The sequence below is a fragment of the Truncatella angustata genome (genome assembly GCF_020726525.1).
Source record: "Truncatella angustata strain MPI-SDFR-AT-0073 chromosome Unknown BKA67scaffold_4, whole genome shotgun sequence".
Classification (NCBI taxonomy): Eukaryota; Fungi; Ascomycota; class Sordariomycetes; order Amphisphaeriales; family Sporocadaceae; genus Truncatella; species Truncatella angustata.
This window is the reverse complement of record NW_025763384.1, coordinates 1,069,216-1,083,875: the sequence shown is the minus strand read 5'-3', so window position 1 is coordinate 1,083,875 and position 14,660 is coordinate 1,069,216. Positions and strand designations below refer to the sequence as shown.

General features: G+C 52.4%; 3 protein-coding genes across 3 annotated transcripts; 2 read left to right on the top strand and 1 right to left on the bottom strand.

Moving 5' to 3' along the window:
* The first annotated feature begins 209 nt into the window (after positions 1 to 209).
* On the top strand, positions 210 to 2,142 carry BKA67DRAFT_267875 (peptidase M24, structural domain-containing protein). Its single transcript, XM_046095859.1, has 4 exons — positions 210 to 393; positions 626 to 811; positions 891 to 1,703; positions 1,761 to 2,142. Exons 1-4 carry the CDS (start codon positions 369 to 371, stop codon positions 1,982 to 1,984), a joined length of 1,248 nt encoding a protein of 415 aa, XP_045958285.1. The 5' UTR covers positions 210 to 368; the 3' UTR covers positions 1,985 to 2,142.
* Positions 2,143 to 3,172: 1,030 nt separating this feature from the next.
* Positions 3,173 to 7,363, top strand: BKA67DRAFT_535358 (uncharacterized protein; the record flags this gene model as incomplete). The annotated part of the gene is made up of 7 exons (XM_046100005.1): positions 3,173 to 5,442; positions 5,564 to 5,656; positions 5,689 to 5,779; positions 6,011 to 6,339; positions 6,401 to 6,841; positions 6,903 to 7,074; positions 7,133 to 7,363. 7 exons carry the CDS (start codon positions 3,173 to 3,175, stop codon positions 7,361 to 7,363), a joined length of 3,627 nt encoding a protein of 1,208 aa, XP_045958284.1.
* Positions 7,364 to 9,597: 2,234 nt separating this feature from the next.
* On the bottom strand, positions 9,598 to 13,189 carry BKA67DRAFT_658347 (uncharacterized protein; the record flags this gene model as incomplete). Its single annotated transcript, XM_046107265.1, has 2 exons — positions 9,598 to 12,850; positions 12,942 to 13,189. The coding sequence occupies 2 exons, from the start codon at positions 13,187 to 13,189 to the stop codon at positions 9,598 to 9,600; spliced, it is 3,501 nt and encodes a 1,166-aa protein (XP_045958283.1).
* Between the last annotated feature and the right edge of the window lie 1,471 nt (positions 13,190 to 14,660).

Sequence of the window (14,660 nt, the reverse complement as noted above, 5' to 3'; positions counted from 1 at the left end):
TAATGTCTGGTCTAATCTAGGATAGGCCAAGCTGCACCGCGTTGTGCTGTGCTGTGGTGAAAGTGGAACTCCGTTCGCGAGCTTTCAGTGGATAGACGTCACTTGTTGATTGAAGCTCAGCGGGGGACCGACGATTACGTTTGTAACAAACCGCAGTGCCTCAGTTGAGCAAAGCTTCCCACAATGCGGGGCACAACAAGTAGGGTAGCAAATAATTGAATGCAAAACCACCAAAAACCCATAACTATCCATACCTTACTTTGGTCCACGCCCTCGCCTTCCTCTTCTCTTACACACCTGCCAGCTTTACAGAGAAACCAAGCCCAACCCAACCCAGTTCACTCACTTGACATTACGAATATTTCAACATGGCCGACACCAAGGAAGTCGTCGGTACGTACTAACCATAAAAGACACATCACATCACATCACATCACCCCCACCTCCGTATACATACATACACACACATACATGCATACATATAGCTTGCGCGCTGAAGCTCAACACACTGAACTACCCCGCCATTCAAAACACAACATCACATTCCCAAACTGCGCTCGCCTGCGTAGCACGAGACTCTATACCGTGAACCAAGAAATCGACTGACTTTGCTTCTGCCTGATAGACTACAGTCTGAACAACCCAGACACACTCACCAAGTACAAGACTGCCGGTACCATCTCCGAGAAGGTGCTTGCCGAGGTTTCCAAGCTTGTTGTCCCCGGCGAGAAGATTGTCGACATCTGCGCCAAGGGTGACAAGCTTCTTGCAGATGAGGTCAACAAGGTCTTTGCTAAGACCAAGTTCAAGGGTTAGTAACACCGTTTCCGAGGAGCTGCAGAGTCGAGACTATTTGATCCGGTGGCAGCAGCTTACACAATTCTGCTCAGGTTTCGCCCACCCCACAACTGTTTCTCCCGCTGCTTTCGTTACCCCGTACACTCCTCTCTCCTCCGACGAGGCCGAGGCCAATGTCACCATCCAGGCCGGTGAGCCCATCAAGATCCAGCTAGGCGCTCAAGTCGACGGTTTCGGTACCATTGTCTGCGGAACTGTCCTTGCCCAGGAGAAGGGCAAGGAGTCCGAGGAAGTCAGCGGCCGCGAGGCAGACCTGTTCCTTGCGACTCACTACGCCAACGAATTGCTTCTGAGACTCTTGCTCCCCCCTGGAACACTGTCAGCAGGCACAGACGAGGAGAAGGCCAAGGCCGCAAAGGAGAAGTCCCCGACGCAAAGCAAGATCACCTCTCTCTTGGAGAAGGTCGTCAAGAGCTATGATTGCAACTTGGTAGAGAGCACAACCTCGTGGCTCTTTGGTCGCAACGAGATCGAGGACAAGAAGAAGATTGTTCTTGCGCCAAGCGAGGGCACCCGAGGTGATGGAATCCCCGAGATTGGCGAGGTCTGGGGTGTCGAGATCGGTGTCAGCCAGGGCACCGGCAAGGTCAAGAAGTTCGAGAACAGAGCCACTCTGCACCGTCTTGCCAACGAGAACGGTATCGCCAAGAGACCGTCTTCCAAGAAGTTGATGCACGATGTCAAGACCAAGTTCCACAAGTTCCCCTTCAGCTTGAGGCAGCTCGAGAGCGAGCGTGACGCCAAGCTGGGCGCCATGGAGTGCACTCGTAATGGATTCCTTCGCGAGTACGAGGTCGTTGGTGACAAGGAGAACGCCCCTGTCGCCCGTCTCCTGACCACCGTTGGTAAGTCATATCTACCGCGTCCAGATATATGAGCACCCTGGGGCTAACATGATGAAGCTATTACCAAGAACGGTATCACCAAGCTTGGTGGTCCTCCCGCCCTGGACTTGAGCAAGTTCAAGTCGGACAAGAAGATCACTGACGAGGAGGTCCTGAAGATCCTTGAGCAGCCCCTGGCAAAAAACAAGGGCAAGAAGGTCAACAAGAAGAAGAAGAAGCCCGCCAAGAAGGCCGCTAAGAAGGACGGCGAGGAGAGCGAAGATGAGAGCGACGACGAGTAGGCCACGCTCCCAGATACTCGGGAGCAGATGTGTATTAACCAAAATTTCTACAATATCGGCGATCATGGCATCCAAAGGAAGCAATTATATATCAAGCATTTTAAGGCTGAAAGTTTCAGGGACTATCTCTCAGTGCGGTTGAGTCCAAAGCAACCATGGCCTGCGGTTTCTAGCGAGAGCATGTCGTGCGCGACACTCTGCACAAGCCTCGCAGAAAAGCTGCTGTGCCCAGGATAACTCAACTGCCCAAGCCCAAGTCCAAGCCCAGGCCACATAGACTACTAGAGATGCGCAAAGATAAAAGACAAAAAAGAAAATGCAGAGTCTCCAGAATTCGATGGCGAGTTTGCGTGAGTCATTCATCAGGCGCCTCTTGATACCGCGTATGAATCTGCACGGCAGCCTATGTGTACATGCGGTGGAGGTATGCAACGTGCAGGTGCCACGCCCTCCTGACCCCTTACTGGCAATCCACCCGAGTGTGAATGAGTGAGTTCGGACCAGCAACCCCGCCACATCCGAGGAGTGATCCTCCAAGTCGAGAGTGAGAGACCTTCCCAAGGCGTAGATAAGAAGAACAACAATCCATTACTTTGCTCGCATTCTTGGACCCTGATCGTGGTCGGCTACCTTGTCAATACGGAAGTAAGGCGTGCATGATTCCACGCGGGCGCCTCGGGGAGGGAGATCTGTTTGACGACCAGCACTTCCAAGACAGCCCTGCTCGACTGGTCCGCAACAGAAACAACTGGAACACCAGAAACGGGTGGCCTCGTTAAGCAATCTCGGAGAAGCTCCAAATCCACTCAGAAAGGAACCTTCGGGATTTTATATATATATATTTTTGGGGGGGTTAGATAGTATAGGCGTTGATCGCGGTGGTATTACGGTGGCAGGGCCTCGAGTTTGCGGACCCTCCTGGAATGAGCCCCCCTTGTCCCTAGCGTCTCTCCGTGTGGCACTCCGAGAATTTGGCCCTCCCAAAACTCCCATCCTTCAATCGCGTGCAAGCTACGTCAGGACGCGCCGATTCATCGTCGAAAGTGCTATTGTCCAGGAAGGTAGGTGATGCATTGTCCATTCCCATCCGCAGGTCGCGAGCTAACTAGCAATTAGACGCGACGAGAACGAGTGCATGCCTATTGTAGTTGGAACAATAGGGGGCGTTTGCCCACGCGCGAAGCCATGATGCCGTCCACCTCCAAGTCCGCACGCTCGCGCTTCTCGAGCCCACTGCACCTCTCCAGCTCACCTTCGAGTCACAACAAAGGGGTCACCACCGATGGACAGAGGAAATTCTTGCAGCGCTGGCTGGAACCACCTGTGCAGAACAAAGCAAGCTTCCAGGAAGCAGGATTGATGCGAGGCGGTGTCGTCGAGAACATGGCGCCTCTGGGGACGCTGCCGAAGCAGGCAAAAAAGCTGACACCGGTGGGAGGAGAGGGCACCCCTACTCCTACACCGGGTCCTGTCTCTGCGGTGAAGAAGATTGTGCTCAAGAAGCCGGCTACGAAACCTGCACATGTGGAGGAAAGCATACTGCAGCCTGTTGCCACCATAGAGTCACCAGATAGGGATTCATTTTCGCCAACGCGCCCCATCTTCCCCGTAAATGGACTCGACGATGAGGACGACGATGACTATATGCCTATGCCAAAGAAGGCTCCAAAAAGTCGTCGATCGTCCACTGGGCAGGGCGCGAATCCCGGTTGTGTTGCTGGTAGTGCAGCACGCCCCGTTCGTGCCGGCCGCCGCAGCACCGCAGCCCTTCAAAAGAGTTCTTCACCTTCGCCCTTGACACAACCCAAGCCCCCCACAAATGAGAGCCAATCACGCTCGCATTCCCAGTCAATTTCACACTCGTCAATTCCTGCACAAACATCTCAACCCGACCGACGATCCCATCAAACTCCACAGCCGCAGCCACAGGTGGTCGTCGAACCGGCAACACAAACAGTGACTGGTTTTGCACATATCGCCATGGCTGCGTTCCAGGCTCCCGCTTCGGTTCAAAGACTGCCTGAGAGCAAGGAGTTCGTGGACAACATTGTGGAAGCTGCTGTCGACGAAGCGCTACGTCACAATCGCTATCCAACAGCTTACGCGCTTCGTAGTCTCTACGATGAGTACCATGAGAATCCCCACTTTGTTTCCATGTTCGAGGACGTTTTTCATCAAAGAGCGGATATTGATGCCTTGACAGAATTCAATCGCCTTGTTCAGACGCGAAAGAAGGATGGGAAGTTTGAGAACAAAGGTTTTCACTACTGGGTTCCTCCTCCAGCACATACCCAGCATCACACACCCCCGAAACCGATGGCTGCACCTTACGGCCAGTTGCTGAGAATGGACCTCACTCCAGCAAAAACCAAAGTTACCAGCTTTGATTTTGATCAGCATGTACACAAGAAGCAGAAAATCGAGGACCAAGACAACGCTTCTGCCGTGGCGGTCATGGCTTCACTGCCGAGTGCAGGCTCAGCTTACATTCCTTCCAGTGATGGGCCTACAAGTCCGCCTCCGGCTCCAACGTCTGCCCCCGACGTCGTTCCTGCCGCTGTTCTACCTGCTGCGCCAACGACAGCTAACGGGGCCCAAGAGACAAATGGAACACATGGCATCAGCATGGTGAACGGCATCAACGGCTTCAAGGGTCTCAAGGTCCACAAATCTCCGCACAAATCGCCTCACAAATCTCCGGGAAAGATAAAGAAGCGGCAGCAGAGATCTGGGTCCGTGAGCAGCGACTCATCTCTTTCTAGTGTTCCTGATGACGCGCTGGTTGATTACGATGATTTTATGGATCAGGTGGACGAGGAGCTGGGCGTTTCGCGCCCTAGTACTGCCGAGCCAAATGATGCACCAACCCCGGCAAGCTCTTCTCAGCCAATCAACGCCCGCCAGAAGAGACCCGCGTCCAAAAAGAAGATCCAGTCCCCCGAACTTGATCCATCTCTGGACATTGCTTCTACTCATCATCCTCTACCCTCCCCAGATCTTGACATGCCCGTCGCCATCGCGGTCAACGGCGCATCTCATCAACGCAACCAAAAGTATTTATTCCACAGCAAGCTAAAGAGCAAATCTGCTGAGCCAGATGACTCCCTGCGTCTTATCGAAAAAAAGGTGATTGCCAGAGACGGAACACATGCACTCACGAAAGGGATCGTGGCAGATAGCTTTGTTCGTCCTCCGTTGGCATCAGATCCCTTTGAGGACAGTCTGCCCACATTGGCACCTGCCCCCCGTTCTGCACGAACGCCGGCTCCGCCTCTATCTCTGCGAGCAGTAAGAGCAGCGAAGAGGCACAATGAGCTTACGGATGAGGCCAGCTCGCCCACCACTGCTGTACGGGCTGATCTCGAGCCCCCATCATCAGCACGCAGTTCAAGAGCGGCGACGCCGTCAAATGTGCGTGCCAACAAAAAGCCGCGGGTTGGATTACGCGTCAAGACATCGTACGTACAAGAATCTTTCAATTTTCTCTGTTCACGTTTTATCTGTGGCTGGGTGTGCGAGTGACGCTCGCGACCCAACAGCCTTGATTTTTTGTTGAAAATCAACAGCTCATTCGCGTAGCCATGTGGCACCACATAATCCTGCATTGGGTGGAGGCAAATCCAAGTTTCAAAATGAAACCGACTCCTTAGATTTCAGCAGCGAGTTTTTATGGTGCGTTTGCTAATCTTATTCTGTGTCTGCAGGCCTATGAAGAAGAAGGGGACATCTGCGGGAATTCCTCGTGGCGGTGGGGAGCGTCCCAGCCCAGTTCTGAACGGGCCTCAACATGACAAGGTAAGCTATCTCCTCAAGTTGACTCGCAAAAGTCTAAAAGATACTGGCGACCATGTTTCCGCGCCAATTTTGGATCTTTTGGGCGGCTTCATGGTGGCATGGCAATGGTGCTGCGCCAGGTTGCGAACAAGTGTTCGTGGTGGCAATGCCCGGACTCCCGCTTTTGCCGAACTCTGGGGCAGATTTCGTCCATCAGGTTCCACGTCCATCATGCTGACCGAGATCCGCTAGGATGAAAACGACGACTCATGCTATACCTGCGGCGGCAGTGGTGAGCTTGTCTGTTGCGACGGGTGTAATTATTCCTTCCATTTCCTCTGCATCGATCCTCCTATGGATGAGAATATCATGCCGGACGACTGGTACTGCAACGAATGCACGCATAAGTACTTCCCAGAGAAGCTCACGGGACACCGCGGCGCCTTTGGGACGCTACTGGATGCTCTTGACAAGAAGAACCCTCGAGCCTTCAGATTACCACAGGATATACGTGAGTTTTTCGAAGGCGTCAAGACAGGCGCCGATGGAGAGTATGAGGAGACTACCAGCACCAAGCCCAAGTAAGTCCAACCACGTTCAATGGCACGTGCGACCATCCTGCTAACGTGGTATTCTCAACAGGCCGAACAAGAAAGGCTACGAGGAAGCGTTTGACTTCTTCAGGGTCAGAAATGCAGACAACAAAGCTGTATTATGCTACCAATGCCATCAAGGTGTCACAGCTAACAGACCAATCATTCCCTGTTCTGTCTGCGGGCTTAACTGGCACCTAGACTGCCTTGATCCTCCTCTAGCTGTACCACCTGTCCTGCGAAACTGGCGGTGTCCTTGTCACGTTGAGGATGCCTTCATGGCTGATCTCGCCCCTGCACACAAATATCGTAAGATCAAGAATGCGCCCGTCATTGAGCAGGCCTACAGCCGTGGCATGCGAAACAATGGCTGGATTGAGATAGAGGAAGATGACGACGATGAAGAGGACACCTGGGCAGCGACGCGCAGAGACTTTGGCCGTGTTTACCGATTGCCGGAGAAGGGCATCAAACTGGATTTCCTGTCTCGGTGAGTCTCATAGGACTGCCCACCACTAATTTCGCTAGGGCGCTAATCAAACTCGTTGCAGGGTGCACGAAAACCGAGCCAAAGCTCGCCCAGGAGCACAGTCCCGCTCTTTCGACCCCGCTTTGTCCCTCGCCTCCCGTAGCATTGAGGAACAACAGGCAGCACTGAACTTGTCTCGGCTCGCTGGCAGCTGTGGTGGTAATGGCCTGGACCAGCTTGTGAGCACTCTCGTCGTAAGTTGAGCAACATCTTGTCTCTCGAAAGTGTCATGTCACTAACATCAGCGCACAGGCAAACGCTCCTCCTGCTGCTATCTCCTTGATTGCGTCGGGTGACGCTACACATTTTGACAGTGGCAAGTTGGCTCAGACAGATCAGAACTCTCTACACGCAGTCCTCGCCCATCTTGATGCTATGCGAAATAACGTGGTCAAACTCATGGAGAGCAACGCCATTTCACCCGCTCAGGTGGCAACTCCTCAGAATAGCCAAAGCGAAGATTCTGCTATGCAGCTGGACTAATCATCTGGTCTTTGGCTTACACACAATCCAGCCTTGTGGCTACCCGTTCTGCCGCTTGCCATTGTTAGACACTGCTTGGCATCCTCATATCAAGTTACTCCTCAAGCAGATCTCTTAGATCACGATTACGACTCGCTCGCCTGTTAGCAAGCGGAGAGCACTTGGAATAAGTGCTTTCTCATTCTGCTTTCTGACCAGCACTTAACGATCGCATATTGTCGATTGTTTTCTCAGTCAAGGGGCCCGCTGAATATACTTTCATCGTTTGTATGTATGAATAGGATCCAGCCCATGCTTGTCTAGCAGCGGTGTTTTCCTAGGCTTTCATGGAGTCCTGGTTGGTTGGCCGACCGGCCCTCTGCAGTTCGCTAGTCATCTTGTTTGCCCAATCGGTCGTCAAATAGCTCCGTTTGACGTTCCTTGTGGTCATCTGCTCCGTTTGCTTTTGCAATGCCCTTTCGACATCGTTGCCTTCTGAATTCTGGAGTGTCGAACGGATTGACTCGAAATGCGATGGGAATTCAGTACATGAAAGGATGGAAATGGAAACTGGCGTTCACAGATAGGACACATGGAGTGGCTTCTAGCCATAGCGTATATTAGTGAAATTGATCCCATCAATATTCTTCAGGATATGCTTGACCTCTTTGCCTTCTCTGGCGCAGTCGACCATATAATTATGTGTTTGCTTTTGCTCTCTGCTGTGCTAATCTATCTACAACAAAGCTTACCTTGACACTCGGACGTATTTCTTTCCGTTGGGCATTCTCGCACTAATAAGATCGCTTCACAAGCTTCTACGGATCCGGTTCTTTTTTTCCTTGGTGAGGTTGGATTTCTTGTTCATGGGAGTTCCAGTCGAGCAACAATGCTTCGACCTCCTCCCCCCCCCCCTTTTTTTTCCTTCCGGTTTTCACCATTTCCCCAACCCCCCGAATTTTTTTTTTGGAGAAAAATTTCCCGAACTATGGAGGAGCTTCCTCCATCGTAACGCGCCACGTCAGCCCACTGTCACGACTAACAAGGAAACCCCAAAGCAAAGCGAAAAGGGAACATGGTATCTCGGGCGCACATGTGAGTGATAGAATCGCGCCACCCATCATGACATTCATACTTTTTTTTTTTTTTTCGAGTGCTGCTAGTCGGCGGCGTGTAGCTTTCTTCGCTGCTGGTGCGGCCTGGGTCATGGCTTGAGTACAAAGCCAGCCGGGGGATGAAATTTACAGACATGATACACCAAGCCCGGCGTCGCCCGGTCTGATATGACATCGGCACGGCACAGATCTATATTTTCGTCGCGGGCACGTCTGTCTGTAGTGATCCTGCTTTTCGCCGCGACGTTCAAAATCCACTACTCGGCATGATCTCATCTCATCTTGTCTTACTCCATCGTGGGATGGGTGTGGTCATCGCGTGTTTCCCACGCCGGTACCGGGTCATAATTTGTGTAAGAAAAACTTTAATAAAAAGAAAAAGACCTTTCGGCTTCGTGTAACGACAAATTGTTTTCTGCGTGGGCTGAAATATAGTTCTCAACCAAACAGAAATTCATTTAGGATCTTGGCCTTGTAGTACGTGGGCAAATAAGATTTAAAGATGTAGTAAGTACCCAGCGATGGCTTTAGTAAAAAGTGACAGATCATGGGCTCAGTCAAGTAATGTGATGACACGAGACAAATGAGCAAGAGATCAACCGGCTTCTGAAATAATTGGTTCTTCATATCATATACGCTCTAAACATACAGGCGTATCTATCGCCTAGCGATTGGCCATGCTCCATCTAGTTCAGTGCCAGACCTTCCAGAATCAAGCTCGCTCCCCAGCTCTCAAAATCAGGACCTTGACCTCTGAAATCTCTTTCCTTCCCTTCGCGTTCCCAAAAGGCCTGCAGCTCAGGTTGGGTCTTAGCCATGAGAATAAGGTTCGTACATGATTCAAACATCATGTCAACACCTAGGCGGCATTGAACTGCATGGGTGGTTTCCCAGAAGCTGCGTAAAGGCCATTGGGCGAGCTCACATTGAGATGCACCATTGTGATCACCTGTCTTAATAACATCATAATCACGGCTCGTCAAAACGTGACATGTAACTCCTTTAATCCATAATCATCGAACTCCGTACCCGAACATTTGGTCATGCCAAAGACTTCAGAAGAATGCTTTTGTCTAGCCAGAGATGATGTTCCGGGAAAGGAAGAATCATCTCTACAACGTCACAGTCAGCACGGAGCGTCTACGGTCGAGGTGATTTCCTGCCTCTGTGGGGAGGTTGACCTACGCGTCCGCGCCTCGTGTTGACTGGTTGTTCTTGCATGTAGGGCATGTTTTGCATTCCGCTGATGCCGTTGTAGCCATAGCTACCCATTCCCATTGGCATATTGAAGCCTGGGGGAGCAAAGCCTGAAGGTGCTCCTGGCGGCTGGATAGGACTGCCGTTCGCAAGGGGTTGATTACGGTACTGGTCGATAGGCGGCGTGGGACTGTTGTATCCATTGTAGCCAGCTTGCATGCCCGTGAAGAAGTTGTTCATGGGCGGGTTGCCTCGTGGCAACATATTCTGCTGATACTGCAGCTGCTGCATGTTGGAGACCATCGCAGGGTTGTTGCCATTGAACATGCCACTTTGTTGGCCGTATTGCGGGAAGGGAGGCATGGCAGATTCATTGCCATCACCTCTACCATAGCCCATGTCGTAATTGCCGGGAGCACTGGCCGGGTTGAGGGGGTTCAAGTACTGGCTGCCATATTGGGCATTTTGCTGAGCTGCCGCTGCGTTCGCCTGCGCATGACCCTGTGCCTGTCTCGAAGCTGGACGTTGTCGCTCAGTTGCGCTGATAGAATGATCCCGAGAACCTCCACCATTGCGAGTGGACAAGCCAACCTCATCCATCAGGCGCTTGTAACCTTGGTTGGGTTGAGCCTTGATGCGAATGAGGACGTTCTTGACGTTCTCAACGACTTGGCTTCGGATGCTCTCATCAAAGAATGGTGTGGTTAAAACCTTGAAGATCAAAGTTGCACCACAGGCGTGGTCGCTGAGAATCGCCTCCAGGACCTGGTCCTTTGGTGTGAAGAACAGAGCCTTGAGGATTGTGTCGCGGGCGTCAGCCTCGGCTTTTTGGTTAATGACCTTGAGCACGGTAAGGTAGGCAACCTTGTGTGTGCACAAGTGAATCAAGTACGGAACTAGCTGTGGTGCTAGCACGCTGCGTCGCTGCGGGAAGGTGCATGTGTCAAGGAACCAGGTCAAAAGCAGAGCACCGTTTGCATTGGTTGCAAGTTGTACACTGTTCAGAGCGATCGCTCCGGCAAGCATTCGCTGCTGGTCCTTGGTTGAGTGGTGGCTCTCAAGACAGGCTCTCATAGCCCTTGCGCCGTATCGACCTTGACCAATATCCCACATCTTGCTAAGCATAGTCTCGAAAATGAAATCGTTGTAGGGGCTGCCAAACTTCAGGCAACCTTGCAAGACGTAGTTTCCGTATTGGTCCAGGAACAACGGAATAGTGTAGGGTCGGACATGTTCGACGATCAGAGTCATCTGCTGAGGTGTCTTGCACACGTCAATGATCTTCTGTGCAGCCCAGGTACCGTTCTTGTGCACACCAATCTCTGCCAAGTGTGGAGCAATCTCGCCCAGCATGGCATCACGGATGTTGTCAGAGCAATGCTCAAACAATTTCTGAACTACGGTGTTGCCAAGATAGTCTGACGCCAGTTCAGCGATTTCGGGAAGCATGTCGAGAGCAATGTTCTCGATTTCAGGCTGGGATAGACTCTGATTGTCAATACGCTTGCGGATATCTCGTAGTTTCGGTGCATCGTGAACGCGGGTGTGAGTTGGCTCTCTGACAGGAGGGATCTCATCAACAAAGTTGGTGAACTGAACAGCGGAATTCAGACTATGCGAGATCCTGAAGGTGTCCTCATCAGTAGCACCAAAAGACTTGACGATTTGAACAATGTCCGCCGTGATTTCGTGCAGAGGAGGGATCACAGGGGCTGCGTTTGCTTGTGAGGCAACCCCCGCTGCATCCACTGCATTGGCAGCATTCGAGGCAGAATTTTCACCGCCCTTGGCAAAAGGGTCTGGACTGGGCGAGGGGAAGACCCCGTCATGGCCCGGAGTGTTCGAAGCAGAGGGTGGCTTTGCAAAGTTGATGCGGATTGGACCAGCTCCGGGGAAGATCTCCTTCCCATTCATGGCCGACTTGGCAGACATGGCGCTGTCAATGCGCTCGAAATTGACAAAACCACAATTCTTGTGCGTCAAGACTCTCACTGAAATGATGGGGCCGTATTGCTTGAACATCTCCGTCAACGTCGAGGTGGTGGTAGAGGTGGGAATACTGCCCAGCCACAAAGCACTCGTGGGCCCTTCAAGACCTTCTTCCGCGCTGAGCAGACCATTGTTACGGCTGTTAGAGCGCCCCAAATTCATTGCAGCTACAGCCTGGGGAAGATCATCAAATTCTTTGTCGTCTGGCAGCCGGAGCTCAGTAGCAGTCATGGAGCTGTCCAAACGAGAAGGGGTGTGGTAGAAATTGCGGAGACCTCGGGAGCCTGCAGCGGTCAGATCCAAACCGCCCACGGTTCTGGCCCTTGGTCGTGCCATGGTCTGGGCAGCCAGGTTTTGAAGATTCTGAACAGCGATGTTGTGATTGTGAATGGCTGCTTGCGTAGCCGCGAGCTGATCTTGAAGGAGAGCTGCAGCATACTGGCTCTCAGGGTCATCATAATCATCATCGTCCTCATCGGCGTACTTGTCCTTGTTGTTCACAGAGTACGAACGGAATCGATTTGCTTGCTTGGTGAAATCGGCAAGGCCAGGCAGGTAAGGACCGGCCAGCTGTGCGCGGGCAGGCTGCGGTGTCTCGGCCAGACCAAGATAATCCAGCGTGCGCATGTGGACGTCATTCTCACCATTGCCCTCTTTCGAGAATGCAGACTGCGCAGGTGAGCTCGGGCCGTTCGATCCAACACTGGCGATACTGGCGAGAGTGTTTCCTCGTTCGCGCCCAGAGGGGTTCCAGCTGCCGCTGAAGAGGGTCGGTCCAAAGGGGGAGCTTGTGCCAGGAATGTTGGCGAATGGGCTGCGCTGCGGCATGGAGCCGGCTCGCAGTCTCGAGAGTAGGGAGCTAGAACCAGACGCGGTTTGGCCAGAGGAGTCCGTCAGGCCTGGCGAAGGGGATTTGCCGAACGGGCTCTGCGACGGGCTCACGCGTGAAGACTGGGCGGCCAGAGTTGGAATACTCAGGAGTCCATTTCCAACGGGTGCTCCTGGGAATCTGGATGGAACGGTGCCAGCACGACCACGGCGTCCCGCCGACGGCAAGCTGTCGGCAGTTGGCTGCTGGACGAAATCAGGAAAGCCATCGGTGGGAGACTCCGGGATATTCTCGCGCAATGGAGTAGAATTTCCGCTGGTAGGCGGGCCGCCCCAAGGGTTCAAGGGCACGCCTTCCTGGGCTTGAATTTCGCGAGCTCTGCAGATGGCTGATTAGCTGCCTTGTTCATATTTACGTGGCATATAGCTCTGGATTATACGCTAGAGATGAGACATGATGTCTAGCTTACCTTTTGGAAAATAGTCTGCCAGAGCCAGGTATGTCATGCGAAGGAGAACCTGCCCCGGATCGCGTGGCTCCTGCCATCTTGTTACCAGCGGCGTTCAATCCGCCGGACATGCCAAAGGGGGACCTGACACCTGATGGGCCCGATGCCTCAATAGGGGACTGCGAGGTGGATGTAGTTGGTGAAGAGGAGCGACCCTGGGTTGTAGGTGGGAAACCAAGGGCCAAATGTTCAGATCTAGCACTTGACATTATCGATTATTCGTCCAACCTTTCATCCGGAGATGCGATCTGTATATGTAGATATCGGGTAGTAGGTTGGATATTAACCACTGTTTAGTACTAGAACTATGATTTTGAGGTCGTGCCGTGACGATGTTGGAGTATGTGCCGATCGACTGAAGGGGGGGCGTGTCGGCCGATGTGGTCGATTCGAGGTGACCGGGGCGATTGATATTACGTCGTCCAGACTCGATCAATTGTGGGTGTATAGAAAGTCAAAGGAGTGGCGTTGTCGAAAATAGTAATCCCAACGGCTTCCTACAGAAATTGAAGCTGGGCTGGGTTATTACAAGGCACGGCTGGTCAGGACACTGTCTAGAGGTCCAGATTCAAGTCCAGGTCCACGGGACACATAGGCCGTAGCCGTGGTTGGTCTCGAAAAAGATGCGAAGAAGATGTCGAGATCGGTCGTGTTTCGATTTGATGCAACGAGTGTCGAGGCCGAGTATCTAGGTATCGGGCTCTTGCTGCGAGGTTGGATTTCTTGACTTCAGGATGGAGTTCAAGAGGGTCGGCAATTGACTGTCCTAGCAGGTTGCACTCTTACTCAATCGTCTCCCAAGGTTTGATAGACTCGATTAAGACTCGGTATGACGTTCTCAGATACGAGCCAGCGAGCTTGCAGCAGGGAAGAGATTTCGAAACTGGGGAGGAGACAGACGACGGGGTGGGAAAAATAAAAAAGAGAACCAAGCCAACGGATCAATATACAGGCTGCATTAGTTAAGGTCCAGTTTGGAGATGGAGCAGTGGGAAAGCCTGGAGAAAGGATAGAGGGTAAAGAAATCCAGGAAAAAAGGAAGAGGGCTGGATATGTGTGTACTGAAATGGATTACGAGATGGGGATGGGGATGGGGATGGAGTTGTGGATAAGATGTGTCCTTGGATCTCACGACCGAAAAAAAAACCCCAATCCAGATCAAGCAAGCAATTGGAAGCAAGCAGACAGACGCAGACTCCAGAGGCAGACACACAGGCAGAGGCAGAGGCACACGCAGACGCAGACGCAGACGCAGACAGAAAAGCAGACTCCAGAGCAGCCAGTCTTTTTCCCTGGACCAATACATACTAACTTACAATTTGGTGTGATGTGCAACAGGGGGGGAGAAGCCTTGCGCCCATGCCCCCCATGCCCCGACGCCCCAATGCCATGCTATGCCCGTGCCTGTGCCTGTACTGTGCCTACCACCTGCTATGGATGGTGCAGTAAAGGTGCAGCGTGGTGGGGTTCTTTAACGCCTGTCGCACTCGATCCAGGAGGCGAAAGACTTGCACTACGGGCCACTCACGGCCTAAAACCGATGTACTGCAATACAAGTGAGGCGTTGGAAGCATTGGCACTCTAGAAGAGAATAGCGGCGGTTTGGGAAAAGATGAAACAACAGATTCAATTTAGGGGCTGCTGCACATCGACTCCAATGGATCCCATCTGTACAAGCTG

Coding starts and splice junctions, on each gene's coding strand:
- BKA67DRAFT_267875 (XM_046095859.1), top strand. CDS start 369: ATGGCCGACACCAAGGAAGTCGTCG. Junction 812..890: donor TGCTAAGACCAAGTTCAAGG/GTTAGTAACACC, acceptor AATTCTGCTCAG/GTTTCGCCCACCCCACAACT. Junction 1,704..1,760: donor CCGTCTCCTGACCACCGTTG/GTAAGTCATATC, acceptor AACATGATGAAG/CTATTACCAAGAACGGTATC.